At 32.2% G+C, this 27,748-nt stretch overlaps 1 protein-coding gene across 1 annotated transcript; it reads left to right on the top strand.

Moving 5' to 3' along the window:
* The first annotated feature begins 30 nt into the window (after positions 1-30).
* On the top strand, positions 31-26,583 carry LOC139495605 (uncharacterized). Its single transcript, XM_071283890.1, has 4 exons — positions 31-68; positions 9,377-9,453; positions 21,083-21,168; positions 23,631-26,583. Exons 2-4 carry the CDS (start codon positions 9,384-9,386, stop codon positions 24,156-24,158), a joined length of 684 nt encoding a protein of 227 aa, XP_071139991.1. The 5' UTR covers positions 31-68; positions 9,377-9,383; the 3' UTR covers positions 24,159-26,583.
* Positions 26,584-27,748: the final 1,165 nt, after the last annotated feature.

The following is a 27,748-nucleotide window of genomic DNA, read 5'->3' as shown; positions in this document are numbered from 1 at the left end:
TATATAAAACACAGTTTAAACAGTTATAGCGTTTATCTTGCTGACTGATTAAGTTAATGTATTAAAAGGTAAGGTAGATATTACTTATATTAAACGTGGTAATTACGGTTATGTTCATTGCACATTCCTTTGAATCGAGATGTTTCATTCTGCTTGGTTACAAACACTGATTTGTTTGTATCATATTTCATATATGTAAGGTTTATCATCATACCATCTGTGTTACCAATGTGCATTTTTTACACTCTGTACAGTATATGTTCAAAATCGTTTAGAGTAAAAATATTGTTGTTCAATTTGCATACATACCATGAATATGCCTTCATTCACGAATAGCTTTTTATTTCATAATGAATGAATTCATCCTGAACTGATTTCATAATCTCTGTACGCTACTCCCTAGAAAAGCTGGAGGTGTTCGTAATTCAGATGTTGCTTCAATCACAGAAGAAAAAGGCCATAACTTTCATCATAATGAATTTGATACACAAACAAATGTATGCCGTCATTACTTGAACACCTTTTACCTCATCACTATACATTTAGATTGGTCGGTGTTGTCATCGGACTAGCTTAATTACAGCTCTGCTCTTGATGTTAGTAGAACAATATCAAATCAACATAGAAAGCAGGGATATTTATAGCGTATCTTTCTATGTTGTGATGTTATACTATTGTTTCAGAAAAGGGAGAAGCTTTGGTACTATTTGAACGTTTAATCACCCTGCAATTATTTGCACCTCTCCTGAGTGAGGAATCTGATATTCAGTCGTTGTTTTTTTTTATTGTTCGTAAATGTTTCTCGTTTTTATATAGATTAGACCGTTGGTTTTTCTCGTTTGAATGGTTTTACACTAGTAAATGTTGGGGCTCTTTAAGCTTGCTGTTCGGTGTGAGCTAGGGCTCCTTGTTGAAGGCCGTACCTTGACCTTTAATTGTTTACTTTTATAAATTGTTACTTGGAGAGTTGTCTCACTGGCACTTATACCACTTCTACCTATATGCAATAACCCTTATCTAACAAATACACAATATACATAATTGTATTATATTTTAAAATATATTCGTCAGCGAAGTTTTGTTCTTCAATTAGCTGAATTTTCAACCCTGCTTCAATGAAATCGTGGTTACACCGCCTTCAATCTGCCCAATGCCCTAATTATAATGTTTTAATTGTGTACATAGATAAGTTTATCTCGATCTTGCAACCGTCGTCGAGATTATCTTATGCAATATAACGAGAAAAAAGCTAAAGAAAACAGGAATTTTCGTCCCGACTTACCATCACAAATTTGACCTTATCTGTTTAAATTGGGAAGAAATCGGAAAATAACCTTAACTACCCAAAATGTTCAATGGACCCTAAAACTTCAGTGACTGACTGATTAGAGCGTGTTTATCCACCTAATACATATATGTATGACTGTTTCGTACAATCTTTTACGATGGATATTTCAAGTCAATCTGCAATTAGTTTCATATGCATACCCAATAAAGCATGTAAAGTGTTAAAACTCTAGATCCTAAAGACGTTTTAAAACATCTGCCTACTACACAACTACATAAACTGCACGAAAAGCTTAATATTGAGATCTTGTCATAAATATTTAGATACCTGCATGTATAAGCATGCATATAGCTATGAGTTATAGGGTTGGGTAATTATTTTAATATCAACCACTAGTTAAATTCACAAAAACCAATAATGAGAAAAATTACAAACCTGCTAAAAAAAAAAAAAAATAGAATGCATTATACATATATATCTTTGCGAAAACATGTTTTTCGAAATTCATCCTCAGTTTGCCTTTTTTCATATGAATTAGAGAATGTACCAATTTATAACTACCCACACTGTGTCTATTAATTAAGTTATTAATTTGGTAACAAGTGGTAAATAAATGAACACAATGGTGTAGTCTTTTATCTCAAGTTGCCCATGGCCAAATGATCAACAGTTTCCCTCTAACCTCATGGTGGAAAGACGTATTGTACTGCCAAATGGCAATTCAGAATATTTCTGTTTTCAGCATGAGGATCTTATATCTTAATATTTTCAATGAGATGAAGGGAGGAGCGTGACACAAAAGAGATGAAACGCGATTTGTTTTATAATTCATTCTATGAAGGAAGCTGAGCATGTCACAGAGTAATTAACTATACAAGTTTAGAATAGAGATCTGTTCCATTTATGAGATATCTGATGATAACCAATTCCTACCTTAAATATATGATAGTAATTGAAGAGAACTAAGAATATAAGTAACTAAAATGAAAAAAAAAAAAGATCCGACATACCTACCTGATAAATGTTTTTGTATGTAACGGAAAACAAACAGTACATTTTGATGTGGCCTAACACGTTACATTGTTTCCGATAGAGTCACAAGACATCATCATGTAAATGAATTTAACAGTTATACTAGAGGGGGCGGGTTGAAAAAAAGCGAGAAACATTGATGAGATCAAGAGGAGCATTTTCTGCTCTTATTTTAAAACTGATTTTTTAGGAGTGAGCCAGCGAACAAGTAATTTAATCTGGCCTAAATAAATTTGATACCTTTACACTTTGCTGCCATAGAGAAACAGGTCAGACATGATATATTTGACTCATTACTCTGACGTAAGTTTTTTGTGCCTATAGTGTATTATTTTGTAAGAATCCACTGACCACGGTTTTAAAAAATAGGGACGAAAGATACCAAAGGAACAGTCAAAACCTCAAAAAACTCAAAATCGAAAACAAATCGACCTGGCTAAAAATGAAGGAGGACAAACAGACAAACAATAGAACACATGACATAACATAGAAAACTGAAAAATAAGCAACACGAACCCCACAAAAAGCTAGGAGTGATCTCAGGTGCTCCGGAAAGGTAAGCAGATTCTGCTCCACATGTGGCACCTGTCGTGTGACTTATGTGATAACAAATCCGGTGAATAGTCTAATTTGGTAGGTCACATTCATAAAAGGAAAGAGGATTGTAGTTACGACGTAAGGAGTATATCCGACATCATTTGAGAAACGGTTATTCCATAACGGTCAACCAACTCGTGATGGCGTCCGTAAAATTTACGAATGGATGATTTCAACTTCACCATTTGGAACTCTTGGTTTAATAGCTTCCTTGTGAGCAGCAACCCTCTTTCAAGAAAATCATGTTAGGCAATGCAAGCACGCGAATATCGTATCAATTAGAGGTTTCCCGATTTCCTACGTAACAGGTACGGTTGGTACGTAACTCAACGGTTGGTGCCGTTTCGGAGAAATCATTTTATGTACGAGATCACTTTATTCATGCTGATAAAATTAAAAGAATTGAAATGAATGTCAGCAAAAAAACATAGCTTAGCGTTTTATTTGAGAACGATTTCAACGTTTCTATATCTCTTTGTTGATATAATTTTAATGAAATTGTTCAGTTGTGCACAATACCATGAATCGAACAGACCTTAAACGAACTGAGTTGACAGGACCCTAATATTCTAAATATAGATTTGCGTTTCTGTGTGTTATAGGTAATGTGTCTGTTTCGGTTACTTATAGACAGAAAAAGGTTGATAATGCGAATATTGAACAATCAAAATAATATATATCAACCTATTTCTAAAACACGTGTTATTGGTGTTGCTTACAATCTTTAACGTGTCGAAATTGTGTTAATTTCATTTCATACTATAATTAGTTCTTGAATGATTTTGAAATTTGATATTATCATTAAATAATCTATTTCGATCGTTACATCAGAATTCTTTTTTTTTAATGATTAGACCTTCGATATTTAAATGGCGTGAGAAATTTAAAAGGGCTTTCTTCTCATATTTTTTCATCAACAACTTTTTTTTTTCTAGAAATACATTCTTAAAAGGTAAAATGAAAATATATTAGAAAATAAGTTTTCCTTATTCTTTTGTCGATGAAAAACCAAAATAAAAAGAAAGATATGGTAGGATTTCCAATAAGAAAACAGTCCACAAGAGACCAAATGACACACATAGAGATTAACAACTATAGATCACCAAACCGCCTAAAACGATAAGCAAAACCTATTCCGCATTGTCCGCTATAAAAGGGCACGAAATGACAGATGCAAAACAGTTCAAACGAGAAAACTGTCGGTTTGATTTATGTTAAAAAACAATATGACGAAAAACAAATATGTAACGCAGAAACAATCGACTACCACTGAATTACAGAGCTTGTGAGTTGACTGGTTTATATAATCTACGAGGGATAATGCTAACTAAATTGAATATCTGCCCATTAATCCTTTTATCACACAGCAATGCTAAAAAAAAGTCTCCATCCCAGCGTATTTTATCCACAGGTTACGGCAATAATTTGACGCTATATTTGGACTAATGCAATATGTATATACTAGTACACTTGGTACAATAAAAAACCTGATAATAAATTGTTCAAATAAGGCCTTTGAAAATAGTGGAATTAATTACTTTTGGAGTGTCAAAAACTCGTTGGAAGTACTTGATAAATTGCATGCATATATTGGTGATTTTGAATCTGTTCAAAGTTTTGATTTTTCTACCCTATATACCACTTTGCCTCATATTCTTATTAAGAAAAAATTCACATCCCTAATTAACTGGGCATTTAAAAAGTCGGAATGCGAGTACATATGTTCAAACTCTTTTAGATCATTTTTTAGTAGCAATAAACAAAAGAACTATGTCAATTGGACATGCTTTGATACTATTTATGCACTTGAATTTTTACTTGATAACATTTTTGTTCGCTTTGGAGATTCCGTATATCGTCAAGTTATTGGAATTCCAATGGGGACTAACTGTGCACCACTTATTGCGGACCTGTTTTTGTATTGTTATGAGTTACAATTTATGACTAAAATTAGCAAAGACCCATCAAAACAACATTTGATACAAAAATTTAACAATACTTTTAGATATTTGGATGATATATTGGCTCTAAATAATGACGACTTCAGTATGTATACTAAAGAAATTTATCCTGTAGAACTTACTTTAAATAAAGCTAATGATAACAATGACCACTGCCCTTTCCTCGATCTTGATATCTATATCATAAACGGGAAGCTTAATACAAAAATTTATGATAAAAGAGATGATTTTTCATTTCCTATTGTTAATTATCCATTTTTAGATGGTGACGTTCCCTTGTCACCATCTTATGGTGTTTATATATCTCAACTTGTACGATTCGCTCGTGTATGTAACAATGTATTAGATTTTAGCGAGAGAAATTTATGTATTACTGAAAAATTATTACACCAGGGTTTTCGATATCACAAACTGGTCAAAACATTTACTAAATTTTATCACCGGTATAAGGAAATAATTCGTAAATATAACTCAACATGCAGACATCTTATACGTTCAGGTATTTCACATCCAAAATTTTATGGAAATATTCTTTATAAAGCACAAAAATGTCAGTATTCTCCTCAGAAACTAACAAAACCTTTAAATAGACTTATTAAAAGGGGATATAGTTACGATACTGTTGTCAGGTCATTAAAGATTGCATATTTTGGCTTTAACATTGATTCACTGATAGGGTCTTTGCATCGGAACTAAACACATTTATTTCTAAAAAAAACAGTTGTTGGCATGACACGGGTTATGTTCTTCTCATATATTTTATGATAGTATGATACTAAACCCCTAACGGGAGGGATTGTACCTGATATTCATATGATGAAGACATAATCTTTCAATCAGTTTAATTGAGGTCTGGAGCTGGCATGTCAGTTAACTGCTAGTAGTCTGTTGTTATTTATGTATTATTGTCATTTCATTTATTTTCTTTTGTTACATCTTTTGACATCAGACTCGGACTTCTCTTGAACTGAATTTTAATGTGCGTATTGTTATTGTTTTACTTTTCTACATTGGCTAGAGGTATAGGGGGAGGGTTGAGATCTCATAAACATGTTTAACCCCGCCGCAATTTTGCGCCTGTCCCAAGTCAGGAGCCTCTGGCCTTTGTTAGTCTTGTATGATTTTAAATTTTAGTTTCTTGTGTATAATTCGGAGTTTAGTATGACGTCCATTATCACTGTACTATTATGCATATTTTAGGGGCCAGCTGAAGGACACCTACGGGTGCGGGAATTCTCGCTACATTGAAGACCCATTGGTTGCCTTCGGCTGTTGTTTGCTCTATGGTCGGGTGGTTGTCGCTTTGACATATTCACCATTTCCTTTCTCAATTTTATCTTCTAACACTTGATACTGTTTTACGGGAAAAAACTATATTTCTATACAATGTCTTTAGCACCATTTACAACTCATATCTGGACTCAAAATTAAGGACCATTTTCGTCGGTTGATAAAAGTTTCTAAGGTAATTTGTTCAGGTTTATATATCGATCTTAACTAGAATACTTTAACTCTAGGTTTGCATATTTTTCTCACTCTGCTTACTGTGAAATAGATATATGAACTGTTGTTTTTAAAAAGGACATGTTTCTAAAATAATATTGCAATAGTGATTTTTTTTTAAATTTCTTGTTCGAGTGTAAACACTATTTTATAGAAAGGAAGGATGCCAAGTGAATACGATATAAGTTATAGCTCTATGCATATTAAATTATTTAAAGTCACATTATATCTTTGCTATCAGATTGTCGAAATAAAAAGTAACCAGAGGCTCGAAAAACAACAATTCTATTCATGACTAAAATCTGTTTTTTGTTGATAACTTTCCTTTTCTAATTTCTCTCAATCTTCCATAGTTTGCCGTACAATTAAAAGAGCCTTAACAGGCAATAACTTTCAAACGTGAACAACTGACAACGCTATCTATTTTCGACATATTTCACTGCAGATCCTGTATTTTTTTTATCAATCTGCTATTCAAAGTTGCTACAAATTTACAGCTATTACTACAAAAACAAGTCCACGGATGAGTTAGGATTGCTGATCACTTTCGCTCATGAAGTTATTATGTGTCTATCAAAGATTTCAAGATAATCAGCCGTACTTTGACTTTGAATGGTTTTCTTTTACAAATTGCGACTGTGATGGAGATTTGTTTCATTGGCACGTATACCACATCTCCTTGTATCTATATAGAACAGTTTTTTTTATGTTACAGGGACTATGTTTGATGTGTTCATGTCATATCACAAGTTTATCTATGTCTGTTCAATTTTTATTTTATTCCGTAAACTGGCCACAGAAAGTGTTGGCTTTTTATTTATTTTGTCATTATTCTTTTGTAATTAAGGTCAATTTATATTGTTAATTTTTAAATAAAAATATTGCTTGTTTAGGTTTTATAAAAACTTACAGATAAATACAAAACTTAAACATTTTATATTGATATAAAGTTATTGCAAACAAAAGTTATATAGGTTTTAAATTTGTTTTGTTTTTTAGCTTCTTTTGGTCTATGTAGTTTCAGGAGGAAATAACTCTTAACTATAAACCTTTTTTCCAATGGTTACTTGCAACGGTTGCTTGAAAGCATAATCGAGTGCACACAACTTTGTTTACTATGAATACAAGAAGTAACCACATGAAATTGGTAATAAATTAAAGCTAGAAAAACAACGGTATTGATCTTATTGCTGAGGACTTAAGGTCTACGTCTGAAATGTCTGTTTTTGGTTTTATTATTATTTTTTTCTTTTGTACTAATGGATGGGAAAGAAGTACCATCCCGTTGAAATTTGCAATTTTGTCTGGAGCAGAGAGTCGCGGTCTTAGTGTTGGTTATATTTCTCAGGCGCTCTTGGATGTTCTCGAATTCGCTTGCTGTTAGATCTTTTTTTCAAGCGTGAGATAAGGAGTCAAATTGAAGTGTTAAATTTTTAAGATGTTCAATACAGTGTTCTCTAATGAGTATGAGTAGACGGAGGGAACAATGAAATAGGGTTTGATCCCACCTATATATATATATATATATATATATACAACTCGTCTAAACATCAACCCAACAATGTTAGATCTGTAAATTTTACTTTCGCTATTTTTTTTTTGTTCTCCCCTCGCCGGGATTCGAACCCATGCTACTGAGACATCGTGACACCAAATCGCCTGCACTGTAGCTGTCTCGCTAGACCACATGACCACCTGGGCTTCATATTTTTTGCTAATTTATGTTCAATTGTCATTAAAGGAAAGGAAAGGTATCACACGGCCACCGACAGCTTTATTTTGAAGCCCAGGTGGTCGTTTAGACGAGTTGTATACATATATATATAATTATAATTATTTTCTGTGACTGTATCTTGGTGGTGATACATGGCTATGTATACTATGTATATACAACTTGTCTAAACATCAACCCAACAATGTTAGATCTGCTTTCGCAAATGTTTTGTTCTTCCCTCGCCGGGATTCGAACCCATGCTACTGAGATATCCTGACACCTAATCGCCGGCACTGTAGCCGTCCCGCTTGACCCAGTTTGATCAGGCACAACAATGCTTCTGAGACCTCAATTAACCTGATGGAAAGAGTATGTCTTTATCATATGAATAACCGTTAGGGGTGAAGTATCCTATTATCCTAACAAAAATGATAATAACGTAACCCGTATCATGACAACAACTGGTTTTAAAATAAATGTGTGTATTTCCAATGTAAAGACTATAAATTAAAGTGAATCAATATTAAAGCCAACATATGCCATCTTTGCTTGTCCTGATAACAGTTTCATATCGGATATGTTCCTTACGTCGTAACTACAATCCCCTTCCCTTTCATGAATGTGACCTACCGAATTAGACTATTTACCGGATTTGTAATCACATAAGCAACACGACGGGTGCCACATGTGGAGCAGGATTCTGCTTACTCTTCCGGAGCACCTGAGATCACCTCTAGTTTTTGGTGGGGTTCGTGTTGTTTATTCTTTAGTTTTCTATGTTGTGTCATGTGTACTACCGTATTCTGTTTGTCTTTTTCATTTTTAGCAATGGCGTTGTCAGTTTGTTTTAGATTTATGAGTTTGACAGTCCCTTTGGTATTTTTCGTCCCTCTTTCTGAACCACATACCTTCGTAATAAGTCGGTTTCAAGGTTTTGTTGACTTTTGAGGTGAACAGAATATTAACATAAATGGTTTGATGTGAAATAACTGAATGTATAAGATATCTGCATGTTGATTTATATTTAAGAATGATGTCCTCGTACCGAAATTTAGTAAATGTTTTGACTAGTTGGTGATAACAAAAGCCCTGGTGTAATAGGTTTTTTTTTTAATAATACTTAGATTTGTTTTATTGATTCTAGTACTTGTAGAACAATGTATCTCCAACTTGTTATGAAAATTGAATCGTACAACTGTAAGTGATCATTTAAACTTTGTGTATTTATTACTGTAAAATGTAGGCTGAAATTATATTATCGATCTATGTCATATATTTCAGTTTAAACATGGCATGTTTGTTTCGAGTAGCTAAGGCCAAAGTTCGACACAATCACAGATATAACAAAAGCTTAATAGGTAAGACCATACATTATTTAAAATTATCTCGATTGTGTACTGTAGATGATTGGCAACTAGCTTGTTAATTGTTAAACATTCGGCGGGTTTTATAACTGACTAAGTCGTATTGGCTTTGCTCATTGATTAAAGCTGCACGGTGATTTATAGATGTTGGTGTCTGTGTCGTTTGATCTTTTGTGAAGACCTGTCTCATTGGCAATCATACCATTTTTACACAATGATAGCTGTACCAATTTCAGGAAAATGACAGTTGTTTTCAATTCGTGTTATTAGTTTAAGCTTTGGAGTTTGCCAATCGATACAGTACTTGGATATTATAAACTTATAACCAACACAAAGCACTATTCTCTATTACACCATACACCCAGTGCCATAACACCATAGAAGTAACACCTTACACATTACACCATCCACCATATTTTAATCCATCTACAAAATCCGAAATTACCTATAATGCCATTTTATTTCAAAGAAAGAGTTCGACTTAAAATATTTATTGATTTAAAAAAACATCTTTTGATCACAATACTGTAAATAAATGTATAAAATCAAAAATCAGTTACTATCAATATTTTGCATACAGATAGATACAATCCTTAAAGAGGGACGAAAGATACCAGAGAGAAAGTCAAACTCATAGATTGAAAACAAACCGACAACACCATGGCTAAAAATGATAAAGACAAACAGACAAACAATAACACACACGACACAACTAGAAAACTAAAGAATAAACAACACGAACCCCGCCTAAAACTAGGGGTGATCCCAGGTGCTCCGGAAGGGTTAGCAGATCCTGCTCCCCATTAGGCATCTGCCATGTTGCTTATGTTATAACAAACCCAGAAAATTGTCTAATTCGGTAGGTCACATTCATGAAAAAGTAGGGGTTATAGTTACGACGTAAAGAACATGTCCGATATCATCTGTGAAACGGTTATTTCATAACGGTTTACCAACTCGTGATGGCGTCCGTAAAATTTCCGAAGGAATGATTTCAACTGCAACAAATCATGATAGGAAATACAAACACGGGAATATCGTATTAATTGGAGATATATATCCTTTATTTTGCTACTTAGAAATGGAAAGTTCACAATTGGAAAGCTGAAATCGCCTCTTTTGTCGTAAAGTTCTGTTTTTAACCGACCCTCATTGTCAATTTCTAGATGTAACTCAAGATATGAGGCCGATTTACTTGTATTTGTTGTATCCTTCTTGTCTAGTTCGCTGGGATAGATGCGTTCAACATAGTTACCAAATTTTGAATTATTTAGTGAGAGAACATCATCTTTATAAGTTAAAAGATATTGGCAACTTCTTATCTTTCTTCCTAAAAAGTTCCTTAACCTGTACATCAGGTCATCTTGACTGGTCAAAGAAAACCTGTGAGAGACCTTTGGACTGATCTGACCAGTCAAAGGTCCACAATCTAGTCAACTTGGTCCTAGGACTGTTCTTAAGTCTCCTGAAAAAGAGATGTTAACAACTCTTATCGAACCAGACCAATTTAATTTTGGCTAATCTGCACACCGCTAAGTTGACTTATAACAAAGACTGCTCTAAATCGAGTTTTTAAAAATATTTTTGAATGAATGTCTTTGTTATACGTTCCTGTTTGGTATGATCATTGAAAAATAAGCTCAATATAATATTTCCGTGATCATGGCGATATAGATAATACAGATTCGATATTAAGAAGAGATTGGGCGATAATTTTCCAAAATTATAGGATCCCCTTTTTTAAATATAAAAGTTAATATACTAGTACGTTGTGAATATGATAATTCCTAAAATTCTACTGTAAGTCCACCAAGACCTGGAGATTTATTTAATTTTATTTTAAAGATACTATGTGCATGATGTGTGCATTCCTCCACTGTACTTTTCCTATCGAATATTAGTTTAAGATTTTCTTATGTTGTATCGCTGATGTATTCTTCTGTTCAATCTTTATTATAACTTGTTTTATTATACAAGTTTTCATAATAATCTTTTGTTTTGTTTCAAAGTCTCTCTTAATCAAAAATTATTTTCCCATTATCTCCCATTAGCGGATTTTTTTTACTTGTTTTTTTTTCTAACCCAATGAAGTAAGAGTTATCAAATTTTACCCATTTTCTCTAGATCTCAATTGAGCTCCTTTAGATTTTCCTTCATATATATATTAATAAGCTCTTATTCAATACCATTAATTTCTATTCCTGTTTTATTGTCATCTTTATTTGTCTCGTTCCTTATTTATTTTTTTTCGTTTCAGGTTTTTGTTCAAAGTATATTTCCGCCCCTTGGTTATTTTTGCTTTACTTTTACAATAATTTGCAATGATTTGTGGTTACTTTCCTGAACGCGATTTTAAAACTTTCCCATATTAATCTACATTTTTTTCCTTTTCGAAACTACATTTATCTATCAAAGTATTCACCAGTTCTTGGTGATCTTAATCCTGTAACACTGATTTTTTTATTTTCAAATACATATTGCCCCTTTCTGATACCCCGGGCTTGAATTTTAGAAATACACTTTGGTGGTCAGTAGACCGAATAACATCCGGTTTGATTTTACAAAATTCTACAAAATCTGACCCCATAAATTCATGCCAATCCTACTAACGTGTGATCTATCTTTTCTTCTCCATGTAGATTGCTGTTTACTTTCATTTAAGTTTCTCCAAACATCTGTCAGTTTGTTAGATTTAATCAAGTTTTTAAGCCATGTACAGGTTGAGTAAATGTACACGAACGTATAGATTTTCTATCAATTGATTAAATTGTCTCGCTTAAATTGACCCCAATTATTGGTATTCCTAGACCGTGTTCCATTAAAGCTATAAAAATGTTCCTTCATCCAAGCATATCTTGGATGTGCAGGATGAAGGTCATTCTTAGAATATGAGCCTGAGGCTCGAAAGTAATGAATTAGCTTAACTTCTCTATGAGGGGTGAAGCTTACATATAATATCTCTGTTTAAAGAAACAAACTATACCCATAGCTGGCCAGTGACCTTGACCCTAGTATATAAGCACCTGTTCCATAATAACTTGTCATAATTTAAAGCAAGTTTGTGTCGACCAAATATAAAACCCAGTGGAAAAGGGTGGGTCTGACTGATAATCCCTAGGGTGGGAATTAATTACTTTCGAGCCTCAGGCTCATATTCTAAGAATGACCTTCATCCTGCACATCCAAGATATGCTTGGATGAAGGAACATTCTTATTCATATTTCGCCTTCGGTCTCAAGTAATGAATTAGCTTGTTTAAAGTGTAGACACAAACTAAAAACAATTTTTATATAAATGCCAACATTTAATAAAGGATAAAAATCACAATCACAGTAACTACAACTGAAGAAAAGCGTTTTAGTACTGATATTATTCACTTTCCTGTTATAGAACTTGTAAAAGGTTTGATCATATGTCCAGACAAAACTGTTGCCATAATGTCCTTAATAGAACATTCTGAAGCTAAATGCACCTATGAAGAGGTTCCTCTAAATGAGTTAACCTTAAAACCTCGGATAAAATTAGAACTCTCTCTAACTATCTAAACTTTACGAAAAGACTTAGATGAATTCTCTCACCTATTTTGTACACAAAACATGATAAATCATTGTCTTAACAACACAAAGTTTTGGTTTATCAAAACCTTTGATCACCTCGTTAGGTAAACTAACTAACAGATCTAGTATTATTCAAAAACTCATGTATATGAAAAAATAAAGTGCCATGTCTCTGAATGAAGAAACATAGAATGTAAATCTACAGCTGATAAAGATAGTACTTTAAGGCAGCTGTAGTCAAGGCAAATAAAGACACAAGTATAAAAGACAGTCTTCAATGTTAAATTCTCCAATGAATATTAAGAACTTAAAAAAGATAGCACTAAATTCATCTCCCAAGTGAAAGAGTATCTAACTCTTCAATTGCAGATTCAGGTTTAAGCAACCTTCCACAAATACATGTAGTAAACAAACAAATTAAGTTACATCTATTTCTTAAAGGATAAAGTCTGTTTCAACATAGAACAAGGAAAATTCACATTAAACATGCTGAATATGAAAAGCTTGTGTTTTACAAAAAATTCAATAATCAATAACATCCTTTTTAGATGGTGATAAGGAATTGGTTCTCTTTGAACACACCAAATAATGAAATTTCTCAAAAAATATTGATAATGCTTGATTATAGATGCATGGTCTCCAAGATGAAGTGTAAATATATTTTACAAATAATTCTGAAATCTCCTGTTTATATTAAAGTGATTTCTGAGTATAATACACACGTTTTTACCCTACTGCACAATCAACCCTTCAGGTGTTGTTTCACTTATATTTTTTACAATATACAGTTGAATTAAGTCTCTTCCTGACAGAAAGACATTATCTTCAGTATGCAACATTGTTACTAATTTTTATGCTTAGCAGTTTAACTGGCAAATAAATTAAAATTGGTCTTAGCAAAGAAAACCAACTCTGAGCAGGCCAAAAAGGATAATCAAAAGAGCCTTCTGAACTTTATCACTAATAATTTTCTTTATAATTATCCCCAACAATGAAAAAGATGGGAAAATATAAGGTCTTAATTCTGACCATGAAAAATACAAACATCTCTGAAAGGAGCTTGTTGGTCAAAAGACAACGAAGTAATTCTCTACAGATTTGAAAATGAAAACGTGATAACAACAAAACAAATATATCTTCTTTCAATTGCCATCCTTTTGAATCTGTAAATTTTTTAACCATATGATAAGCATCAAAATTTTCTTACCAGGAATATAAAGAGCTGTGATAAAAATGTTCTTTCTTGAACACCAAGCCCAAATAATGAAATATTTGTAGTAAGCATGTTAAGTGACAACGAGGTTTTACCTCCTATTGCATAATAAAAGCTACTGAAAATGTATTTTCTGATTGTATAATAACTCTCTGTGACTAAAACTTTTTTCTCCAAAAGAAAAATATAGCCAACAATACTATGAAATCTATATGAAATGAGCGCATACTCTTAAAGACGCTCCATCTACCAACAGAAACATTTTCTTCAAATTTGGATCCCAAATCCTTCTTATGAGGAATCTGGTCCAATCCAAAAACTTATTTGGATGGGTCTATAAATCAAATTTCTAATTTCTGATTTTAAAATGTTAAAAAAAAAAATTCACCTACATGTATTGATGAAAATAAATACTGTAACAACTCTACAGTGTTTCAACATTATTTCTCGCCATGTTTCTGCAATGTAACATTCCCACAGATACTGCATTAAAAGCATTCGTCACAAAACCAATATATGATGTAAATCATCTATAATACAGTTACACAATTCTATTTAAGAAGAATTTCCCAAGGGAGATAATATTACCATTTCTCATCTGTCAGAAAAAACTTAAATAGCTCAGTATCAATAATGAGACAAAGGAAAACAATGTGCTTCCAAGAAATGAGTACCAACTTCTCAAAATTTCTTCCGAAGCACAGCTTATCAAGCATTTGCACCACTTCTTCTGTATTCACAATACAATCATCTAAACTCTGATCCATAATAAAAGAATCATCAATGTATAAACTATAGCATGTATATACTTCAAGTGACATTATTTCATAAATACATAGACAGGTTTTAAAACCTTAGTAAAAACTCTTGATACAGAAGCCAATCCAAAACAAAAACATAAATATCATATCAATGTCTTTTCCACATGAATCAGGAAAATGTGATATAATCATAAATGAAACTTAAATATGCATCTGTGTGATCTATAGATGTTAGCTCTCTCTATATATATATATAGATATTTATCCTAAAAATTTAATTCTAAACAAAAGATAAATGGTCCTGCTCCAAATGCTGATTAGCAACAAGCTAAGTATGTTTGAATTTATCAAATAGATACAGGCCTTGAAGACCAATCTTTCTTAGGAACTAAGAAAATATAGGAAATAAACTGATTTTCCATTGATCGATCAACCTCTTAAATAGCTCCCTTAGCTATCAATTTTTGGACTTCTGAAATTAATTCATCCTTATGAAAGGTGAAATGTATTTAATTCAAAAATGATGAACCTTGTGGTACATCATTAAAAATAATTTTATAACCATTTCTTATTAAATCTAATATCAATAGATCATTAGTAACATTTTCCAAATCATAATATTTAAGTTATCTATACTGTATATATAGCAACTGGTTGAGAAATGTGACCTCTTCGAGATTCCCTGTTCCCTTTTTGAAACCCTCTCCCTCTCAATGAAGGGAATTGCCTACTAGTATAGTCGCCCTGTTGACCAACAGAGCCTCTGCAGTTAAAAAACTGATATTGCCTTTCCCATAACAGCTGGGAGTAAATTAATTGCTAGACCTGGAACCTCTTCCAAGGAATCTAGAATTTGCTTCAGAATCTTTGTATAAACACTAAGTTTGCTTCATGCAATCATAACTAGAAACGTGATAAAGCAACTATCACAACAGAATTACAAATAAGTTTTATCATCTAAATATTTCTGAGCATCTCCTATGGGTCTAACCAGAAACCCATGGTCAAACAAACAAATAGAATTTTACAATAAAATCCTTGTACTATCAAGATCCAATGGCCCATTTTTACAACAAGAAATAGCCAACTCAACAATAGGGGTGATGATCAACCCCTTAATAAAGTATCTCTGGGTTTCCTGCATCTTTGAAACCACAGAGTGGGCCTGTCTAGGCAGTGCCATTTCGATTTTTTATTTATCCTCGACACACTAGGATTGTCACAGTTCTCAGTGTGATAGTATTACCTCTATGAACTTTATATTTTCCTGATTTTATATTTGCTGACATGGTAGTAATATTTACAATTTTGGGATTTTCAAAGCAAAATCATGATTAAACTGTTCAACAAACAGGATGAGATAATGGACCATTAATCTCACTAATAGAAGCCTTAAAGGCTTCTGAAAACCTTAATGCAGGATCAAAAGATGAATCAAATTCAACTCCGACTGGACTATCATCAGCCATGGCACAAACTCCAAAAGGAGGTACATACACAGTATCATTTCAGTAGTTCAGATCAAAATATAGAACTAAATCTTCATTAAAGTAAGCCTCTAATGGCAAAAATCAAATATAGCAGCAGGTTTCTCTACAAACTCTGCTTGAGTTGAAGGCAGTAAAACTGTCTCAAACCTCATGATTCATACAGGTTCTTTACTACATTAATAATAATGAGTCAATGTATCAATATACATGCCTATCTTAAAACTCAACAGCACTTTCGTGAGAAACATTCACAAATCAAGTAGATTTTGAAGCTATACAAGTAGCACTAGATTTAAAAACTTACTTTTTACAGGTTCTGTTGCTTTGTCAATTATTTCCAATTGCCATGCCATTATGATCTTTTATAAAACTACTAGGTTTTATAACTGTTTAAGAAGAGGATTTATTCAAAATACCTCTTGTTTTCCTATTAAATTTATCATCTTTAATTTCTAAAACATCATTCTAAACATCTTGCAAAAACAATACACTTGCATAAACAAATTCAGCCATTGTAATACAAAAATGTGTACCTGTGCAGGTAAAACACGTGTAAATTGTGAAGAGTACTCACGACCTTCAGGTGAATAGAAATACTTTTAAATATCTACCTGTTTAACAAACAGGAGTATGAATTAAGTAACAAATGTGCCGTACATCGTAGTGTACTAAGGCAAAAACTTAATGAATATATAAAATTGTCATACATCGTAGACAATAAAATATTTAATTAATTTCCATGAACACTTGTCATACATCGTAGACAGGAAATTTTTAAATTCATTTCCATCAACACTTGTCATACATCGTAGACAATTGAGGAAGTATTATTTCTAAATAACAAAATAACATTAGAACTTGTCGTACATCGTAGACAAGTTAATGTAACTTTAGTAACTCTCTCCCAAATTTAAGATAAAAATAAAATAACTAAAAAGAATTCAAGTGAAGTGTTCACTTCACCCCTCTAGAAAAATAATGACAAGTTATTATGGAACAGGTGCTTATATACTAGGGTCAAGGTCACTGGCCAGCTATGGGTATAGTTTGTTTCTTTAAACAGAGATATTATATGTAAGCTTCACCCCTCATAGAGAAGTTAAGCTAATTCATTACTTGAGACCGAAGGCGAAATATGAATAAGAATACTAGTGTTACACCATTAAGACAGGAAAACAAAAGGTAAATCTATATTAAAAACACGATTGGAAATCAATAACAGTATGATCGACATCATCAAAGGACAACTACTGATTATCGGAATCCGGTTACATAGTTAAGAGTAAACATACAAATAAATTTGGTGCAGTTGAATTAGTCATTTACTTAGTAAATACCTTTGTACTAATAAACTCCGATGATGACATCTTCTCTGCAATTGTTCAAGGCGGGGCTTCAACAGAATTGACTCACCTTGATTTCAACAGTTCTGATATTATAAAAGCTTTTTTAATCGTTAACTGGGTTTCTGGCTTTTCAAAAATATTTTTTTTTTTGGTTTGGAGCATCACTAAAGATACACGAACAGAAGACAGTATTTGAAAGACACCATTTTAACAGTAAATACTGTAGATACGTTCTATTATTATACAGGAGTTTAAAATCGGACCTAGATCTTATCCGTTATTCGGCAATTACACTAGTAAGGATATTAATCAATAAAAGATAAAAGCAAGCTAAGACCGATTTTTTTTATAACTTCAATAAGACACAATTTAATTTTCCGTTATATAAAAGAGGCCGTTTAAAATAAAAGTTGCAGAATTTAAACAGCTACAAGAAACACAAATGAATGTTGCCTTCCGAAATACTACTTATGGCACCATAAAAGAAAAGTTTTTATCTGCAGAGAAAGCGACATTCTCCCTACAAGAGGTATCTGATTAACCCTTTCCCTTTCATGCATTGTAGACCTTTACTTATCGAAAAGACATTATCGAGGTTTAAATGAATACTGCATTCGCATCAATGGTCATACACATGCCATGATGGGCTCAAATCAAAGATAATTGGTAAAATATTTCAAAAAATTAAGTTTGAAGATAATTCGTCATTTTTTGGTCACGTGGTATATTTCCAAAAGTCACGTGACTGTTGGAGAAAAAAACGAAAAAAAAAAACCAAAATCCTTTGGCAAAAAGTCGTGCAGAGACATATTGGTGGGTTAATAGGGTCAGGTTTTGGTGGAAACACAATGCCTCGAGTCTGTTAAAGCAATATAAATATTCAAAATGATATAAATAGACGCATAACGTGCTATAGGCCTTGAAATATAGATGTCCATAACATTCAGAATAACTGATTTTAGACGCTCTTTTTGACCGATTTCAAATTTGGACTCTAGTTATTTGTCTAATTCGTTTTTAATCAAGCAGCAACCTCAACTTTGTTTTTACAAGGGAAAATTCATTGACTTACCATTGTAGCTTCATCTTGGACACCCTTGAACGAGCCCGATGGAGTAACGGGGGTAAAAAAGGGAGGGGCGCTATTTTGGCACATACATTCTTTTAACAAAATTTCGTAGGTTTTCTTTTTGAAATTGAATGTTAAGTTAAGTTACATTTAATATAGGAAATTATTTTTCCAACTCCGGCAGTGAGATTCAAACTCTCAATCTTAGCGCCTTGGGATAGATCAGCGTACCCCTGCGCCTCTGGCATTATAGTGAATTTATTGAAATTTAAGTACTTAAGTCTACTTCTACGGAAGAAATTTAAAAAAATAATAATAATATAAAGATTCTCACCCAGTTTGATTTCTTTTTGGAATCATGTGTTCAGATGATAATTTGTTGTTGCCAAATGCATGATTTTTACGCAGAATTCGGAGAAATTCACTCTTTGAAATGTCTTTTTTTTTCATTGAATTATACATGTTCCTTTATTCAAACAAAAGTGTTTTCAACTTTATCATACCGCAACACTTACGAAACCATGTTTTGTTACATCTATTTCAACTTTGCAAAAAAAAAAATCAGAATATTTTAGCGGTTGTTGTCTCTTTTCTTATAATATCTTTAAGAAATGACTTCAGATTTTTAGCACATTTCAAGTTTGTGATTGCGCTGCTACACTAAAAATTACATTTGCAACTAGTGTACAAGTTAGAACTATAAGTTTAATAATATTCAAAAACTCACTGCACAGTTATTGAAAAAAAGTCATAAATCCTCTTAAAAGAGCAGTTTTCTTTGCACTTCTTTTTGAGAATATTCCTCAAAATGCGAAGAAAAATAAATGTTTTTACAGAAAAATTGCACATCAATAAGGGGCGACTTGTTTATTAAGTAATAATGATAGAGGATTGATGCAATGATTAATTTGAGCCCTCAACCACATATGTACGTCACCAAATGGCGATGGAACAAGTCTAAATGCCCCACAAAATCTTGAAATTGGTTTCACTGGTGAGCTGTACCTGTGTGAAAGGGAGATGGTTAAATATCCACAATTTAAATTCGACAAAGCTAAACGGACGCCACAATGCAACTTAGGTTACACTAAGAGTTTGAACAAGATCTATGATACTGAATTTCTGTGTTTTAATAAAATAGTAAAATGATTATACGTTAACGAAAAAGCAATATCCAAAGACCAGACTTATTTATAATATGAACATGAATGATCGTTCATTAAAAGAAAATAAAATAAGCTTGATATGGAAACGATTATGGGCTTTGGCGCGTTTAGATGTTTAAATGGAAAAAAATGGAAGATCATACAAATGACACGGGGAAGGGGGAGTGTGGTGGGCTTAGGTTGACATATTTCTGAGTTTGTTGACTGCCATTAGCGATTGGCAAATAACATGATCACAGATGTAACAAAATGGATCTTAATAATTAATTAAAGATCAAACAGCAAACAATAAACTTGCTAGATGAAACTATATATCGCAAACAAAATGTGCAAAAATTAATTCACCATATCCTGATTTCGACAATTAATGGCTCTTAATGTTAATTCGATTCAATATGCTTTACCTTATAGTATAAGGTAAAGCATATTGAATCGAATTAACGGCTTATAGGATAGACTATTGAATTTTTTAGAGTCTAAATAGGATGCATTAATCTTATAAACCCGAAGGCAAATATAATACAAGCCAAAACGAAAATGTGTGAACAACGTCAAAACCTATGATTGTGCTGGATAAAAATCTCAATTTTTAAACGATTGCATGCAAACAAGTTTATTGGTAGAGAGTTCAAAATACAACACAAATAACTTTTCGAAACGACCAAAAAAAAATGACAAATAATATTTAAACAAATATATAAATATAAATAAATATAGTAGAAATGTGAATATAAATGCTCACGTATTTCATATATTTTAAACAGTCATGTATTATCTAAGTATATGATTTCTTTTAATACAAAAGTCAATTATTTAAAACTGACATACAAACTAAACATTCTAAAACATTGACTACGGTAAAGACATTCACAGGACAACACATGTCATGAAAAAAATCAAATAAACGCAATATCAGACCGATTTTGTGTATGGTTTACATACTTGAACATACTATATATTGGTGAATATAGCCGGAAGAAATATCAAATATTAAAGGTTTGCTTCATTTTATGTTTTGTAGCTGCAGTTCGTACGTGGGTAGATAGAGGTGTGGCTTTTAACCTAATAGTCAGCGTACCTGGTTTGATCTGGTCTAAAAGTTATGAGGTAGTTGTTGTTTTACTCAGCATGAATAACTTAAACAAAACGTTCATACAAAATCTGATTAAATATATACCATTAACTACATACGTACTTGATTAATTAATTGATAAATGATTACCATTAACAAATATTGCTGAACGATAGGTTTTGAAATTTTGAAATCTTATTGCCACAATATATCGTAAACCTAGCTACACCTACGATAAAGCCGACAATTAAAAGCATTACTCAACTTATACAATTATTTTATATAATCCAACCGGTTGATTCATCGATGTTGAAAATAATGTGTGTTTGGAAACGAAAAAAACAAGGTTTTTGATTGGTACAGAATTTCATAATTATACAATGAGAAAAATTGGTTCTTCAATGAAAATGCTTAAAGTGTCAAATACATATTATTATTTCTTATGCAGCAAAAATACTTCAATCTGATTGGTTGACTACCCCGGTGTAAATAACACCCCACCCTTGTTCACCCGGGGATAAATAAAATTTTGCCAAAATTTAAAAGAAAAATGAAATTTTGCCAAAAAAAGATTAAAAAATAAAATTTTCACAAAATAAAGAAAAAAAAATTAGAAAAAAAATAATAAAAAGAAAATACTAAAAAATTTTTTTTTTTTTTTTTTTTTGTAAACTCAAAAGAACACAAAAATTTTCTAAATTTTTCCAAAAATAAAGTAAAAAAGTGTTTGACAATATGCAGCAACATGGACATTGAAATAATATTACGCTGGAAATTTTTCATTACCATTTTTACAATTTTACGTCCTGGTTTCAAAATGAGTAAAGGTATTGTTCATAAGAAATAAATTCGTTATCTTGGTGTAATCAGGGGTGTACGGAATTTTACACCGTTGTTGAAAATTCATACACCCATTCGACTGCGCCTCAGGGTGTATGAATTTTCAACAACGGTGTAAAATTCTGTACACCCCTGATTACACCAAGATAACTAATAATGTTAACAGTTTGTCTTCATTTACCAAGCAACATTTACGCCATAAAGATAAAAACAGTACTTTTTAACGAACACGAGATTGGCACCATAAGCTGCACCCGAGGCCACACAACTTATATGATAATGTTGTGAAGGCATGAACTCATGTTGACCTCAAGATGGAGAAGTACCAAAAAAGGCATCGTGTTAGTCAGTGTTTTAGCAAGGATTTGCAAAGGGCAGGGTACTAGTTAGAAAAAAAGGATATAGCTTTGATTGCCTGGTATTGTTTTGAATTTTGTAAAAACAAGGTTTTCTCCATACTCCTTCTATTTCAAAAAAAAATTGGCTTCAAGGGCTGTAAGCAGAAGAAAATAAAACAAAAAAAAAAAGAAACTGCAGTATTTTAAAGTCTCTTTAAATGTCGAAAATCTTTTAATGATAACTACTGTTTTCCTCTTATTGTTCAATTGTAATAGTTAATTGATTGTTACTAAAATCCAACCCACTTTTCTGTCAAGTTCACTTAGCTCTACCTTTGTACGTGAAATTGACAATGATTGACGTGAAAATGTTGCAGTTAACGCTATACATTTCTATTAAAAACTAAGCAAGAAAAAGAGCAATTTTGCTACAGAAGGACATTCATACAATTATTGTTTATATTCAAAGGTTTTTTTTGATAACCATAAAGGGTTTCACTACATAGCAAATCACCAGGATTCAGAAATATTTTTGTAGCATTTCAATATTAAAACGTAAACACATTACAAACATTTGATGTGTTTAAGTATTTTCTTGAGACACGACTACATTATAAACGAAATCTCCATATATTAAGATTGTATCTTTATCCGTATACCAAAAACCTAAACCATGTGAATTTGAAGAAAATAAAATATTAACATTCGACTTGATGAATGATGTCGTGCAGTTAGTAATGTTGAACTTGATAAATCAATTCAAACTGAAATAAGCACAGACATTTTAAGGATTTCGTTATGTCTTGCCTTTTCTTATATTACTAACTACATGTACGTTATAAAACTGCATTCTTCGACAGAATTTAAGATGAAACTATTCCAGGGAACATTGACGCGACTCGTTTTTTTCATTTGATATTAAGATTTTATGGACGCGTGTTTTTCTAAAGGCAAGGATTCCTGGTAATACAGATATAATTGTATGCAATTTATTCTGAACAATTACTTTCTTTTTACTTTGACAAATAACAAGAATGCACACGATGCCGTGCAAAACATACACTTCTTTCAAAATATCGCTTAATAGATAGTTGCTCTTAACAGATTCAAAATCCTACAACATATTATTACATTGACAATCACATTCAGGTTAAAGCTTATTTTAAGGGTGGTATATTAATCTTATTCCCTTATTACAACATGATTTGATTAATTATTTTAAACATATAAAATTTGTATTTTGCTGTGATTCCATGTATTTAGTACTCGTATCTGAATGAAACTTTGAGCTTACCGATAAAAATATTTTATTGTTTTAGAAAACGCTTATGCCCATAGCGGACAAATATTTATTGGTAGGAGAGGAAAATATCATGCAAAAAGTAAAAACCCAAATATTCTTCGAATACACACGATTTAATATTATGAATCTGTGGTTTAACAGGAAAAAAATAGATATTGAAATGTCAAATGGAGATGACCCATATATCGATTCAACTGATGACAAGAACAAGAGAGTCATGTTAATGGTATGCGTATCAGCAGAAACAAATGAGGAAGAAGCAAAATATTTGCTGCCAAAAAAAATACCTTCAAATACTGAAAATATTACTGTAGTGGAAGCAAAACGTGGAGAAGATAATTTGCGGGAAAATGCATTGTCCTACTTAAAGAAATATCCAATGATGTCAAAATTGATCACAAGCTCTAAATACCAGATAGTGTTATCACCGGCAACTAGTTCATTATACCAAAACAAGCAACTTGATGATTCCAGCAGGCAATGTGTATACGTTATATATGCCTTATTTATGTCTGCAGTATTACAAAAGTTTATAAGAAAATAGACCGTATAAACAATTATCTTTTTAATTGCGATTTGGCTCAGATTTCAATAAAACCGATTAAAAAACAGTCGAACATTGTGAATACAGAGTTAACAGGCACATACATGCAACTACAATATTTTGTTAAAACTTTGCATTAAATTTATGTATTTAAAAAGTTATTACAGAGGAACGGAAGATACCAGAGGGACAGCCAAACTCATAAATAAACTGATATCATCATGGCTAAAAATAAAAGGACAAACATACAAATAATAGTACAGAAGACACAACATAGAAATCTAAATACTGAGCAACACAAACCCTACCAAAAACTGAGGGTGATCTCAGGTGCTCCGGAAGCATAAGCAGACCCTGACCCTCATGTGGCACCCGTCGTGTGGCTTATGTTATTACAAACCTGTTAAATAGTATAATTCGGTAGGTCACATTCGTGAAAAGGGAAGGACATTGCAGTTATGACGTAAGGAACATATCCAATATCATCTGTGAAACGGTTAAAAATGTATTCCATAACGGTCAACCAATTCGTGATGCCGTCCGTAAAATTTACGAAGAGAGGATTTCAACTTCACCATTTGGAACTCTTGGTTTAATAGCTTCCTTGTGAGCAGCAATCCTCTATCACTGAAATCATGATAGGAAATACAAACCCGGGAATATCGTATTAATCGGCAGATATATACTCCGTTTACAGGCGCTGATCGAATGATGCTACATAGAAATGACAAATTCACAATTGGGAAGCTGGCATCATATCTTTTGTCGTAAAGTTTTGTTTTCAACCGACTCTTATTGTCAATTTCTGGATGTAATTCAAGCTTACTTCCTAAGAAGTTCCTGTATGAAGTCAGCTTCATATAATAAAGAAACATATTGACATGAAGAGGGGCACAATTATTTCCATATAATAATTGAGTTCTGTGGCTAATCTATGGTATTGATTTGGAATTGGCTATTGTATGTCCTGTTTTTGCTGAACAGCTTTTAACTGTTTCGGTTCTATACATCCCTGGCTTTACGATATTTGGCTTTAGATATTCAGGATGAAGGTAAATTTAGAAGAGCACTTCGGACGTATGAAATTTATAACGTGTTGTTTTCATTTTCTAAAAGCACTGAGCCGATACCTCTGCTGATGGACTATCAGGTCCCAGCAGTACTACTATCTCATTACTAAGAACTTCGGTACTGACATTACTTATAACATACCTTTCTAAAATTGGCTGGGTATACATTTTGAAATATTTTATAAACTAAGGTTTCAACTTCCCAGATTAAGTTGACCTTGACAGATTTTGCTATTTTGATCGGTTAACTGCTTCGTTTCTTGGCTCTCAGATATTAGACATTGGGAGTTCTTGATAAACGTAAATCGAGATAAGCGCTTTAGACGCATGACATTTTCAACGTGTTGTTTTCATTTTTAATGAATAACATTTTTATGGCAGACTAAACAAAACTCCTGAAAAAAATGCATTGTCCTTAACATGGATCTGTATAACATAAATATTAAACCCAACGCAATGTGCCAAATTGAATGTGATCATTTGTATAAAACTACTCAATGTTATTTCATTTCTTGTAAAAATTAAACATTTCGAAATAATATCTTATTTTTTTAACTTAGAAAAGAAAATATACCTACTGCTTTGAAAACTTTAAAGTACGGTATCGCATAGTGTTTAGAAATTATGGTTAAATATATAACATGTTCAAGATACTTGTATTTACGTTCGCCATTCTTTTGAATGAATCAATGTAATACCATCTCTGCTATATGGCATGCTATCACTTATTTATTGTGTGTCTTGCTTGTAAGTGTTTAAGTATATTATGAAATTATTAATGTATAATTGTTATCCTCTTTTAGCACTATACGTGTGTCTTAGTTGGAATAAATGTCTTGTCTTGTCTTGTCTTGCCAATTTGTCGTTTAGTTGGGAATGAGGGATAATTGTGTAAAGTGTAGAAAATTCAATTGTTTTAATGCTATTGCAAGATGAGAGAGTCTTGGAGTGTATGTAATCTAGAATATCTTTGGAACTATTTAGTATCTACATCTGATTCATGCCACCGCTTTAATATACATCAACATGAAGACATATCAAACAATTCAAAGGAAGGAAATCTATGAACATAAAAAGGATAAACACATATGATAATGTTATGATATTGTAAATATTATATTGATTTATATTGGTATCTTGTTTGTTTTGTGTGGCCTGATAGGTGTTTACAAAATAATCTTATAACTGCGCAGTTTATACACCACTGGAGCACTAGACTGGAACTTTTAATTTGACTTACAAAACGATTCAATAATGATCATAATAAAAAATGTGTCATTCAAACTTCTTGCATTGTTCTAGAAACTTTCGTTCTACTGTTTTCTAAGGCTTTCCTTTCTACATTGTTCTAGAGATTTCCGTGACAACTATTTTTATAGAGACACTAAAGTTAATCTTAGACATCGATAGACATTTAATATTCGCATTTTTTGTTCTACAAACAATATCATACTAGATTGTGATTCTTGTAAACTTGTGTATAAAAAATCTTGTTAAATTTTATTATTGATTTGTGATTTTTGTTGGCTACAATTGAAAGGTGCTTCTTGCCGTAACAATAGATAGCAACAAGGGAACGCTTCTTAATTACAGGGTTCGGACTTACAACAGTTTAATTTTGCTATTTTTTGGTCCTTTTTCAGAATAAAGCTTCAAAAGTTTCAACATATTTATGCATATCTGGATTTCATGTAGTTTTGTATAAACGCACAAAATTGTTTTGATTTTTATTTTGTTTACCAGGACTGGGTCAGCATCAATATTTTTAGATATAATGTTAGAACGCATGTGTCATTTTTTTAACATATTTTTTGGGAAACATTACAATAATGGAGTTATATGGATAGCTTTGATTTGTGTACGATCTGCACAACCATGTCATCTACATTCAAGGATCGAAAAACTGTTCCCAATTCTACGGTGCCCTTTCAGGATTTGATGTGGATATCGTTACGTTATAATCAAAGAATATATAATATTTCTCAGCTAACACGATATACAAAAACATCAAACAGCTACTCGGAATTTGAGAAACCTCATTTCAGAGAGTCGGGAATTTTCATCCCGTGTAGTGAGGGCTATGTATGGGGTCTATGAATCCAACTTTAAACATGAATTCAAAAAGAAAGTCTTCTTTCAACTTTCGTTTAGGAAACGTATACTAAATTCGTTACGACAAGTTTCAATGCTATTTTCTGAAAGATAGCTAATCAACCATATTTTGTGTACTTAATTTTAAATGCATTGTTTGATACTGCTAAGCGCATATACATTCAATACTCTTAAATCACTATTGGTTCGTGCGTTCATTATAAAAAAATATCGCAATACCATATGGAATCTCTGTCAGCTTGCATCCGGATCCTATTAATCATTCAGTTGTATTAATGTATGAATGCGAATTTGTGTACATTACTTAAATTGCATGTAAATAATAAAATATGTTCACACTTATTTGTTACAAATAATTGTGAACGATTGTTCCCCTCCGAAACATGACTAATCAATTGATTAATCGAT

Source organism: Mytilus edulis, chromosome 11, assembly GCF_963676685.1.
Source record: "Mytilus edulis chromosome 11, xbMytEdul2.2, whole genome shotgun sequence".
Taxonomy (NCBI): Eukaryota; Metazoa; Mollusca; class Bivalvia; order Mytilida; family Mytilidae; genus Mytilus; species Mytilus edulis.
This window is presented reverse-complemented; position numbering and strand designations above follow the sequence as displayed.

What these genes read in the sequence shown, in the direction of transcription:
- LOC139495605 (XM_071283890.1), top strand. Translation starts at nt 9,384, where the DNA reads ATGGCATGTTTGTTTCGAGTAGCTAAGGCCAAAGTTCGACACAATCAC. An exon ending in ATATAACAAAAGCTTAATAG is followed by an intron (nt 9,454 to 21,082) that starts GTAAGACCATAC and finishes TATGTTTTGTAG; the next exon opens with CTGCAGTTCGTACGTGGGTA. An exon ending in TCTGGTCTAAAAGTTATGAG is followed by an intron (nt 21,169 to 23,630) that starts GTAGTTGTTGTT and finishes TTATTGTTTTAG; the next exon opens with AAAACGCTTATGCCCATAGC.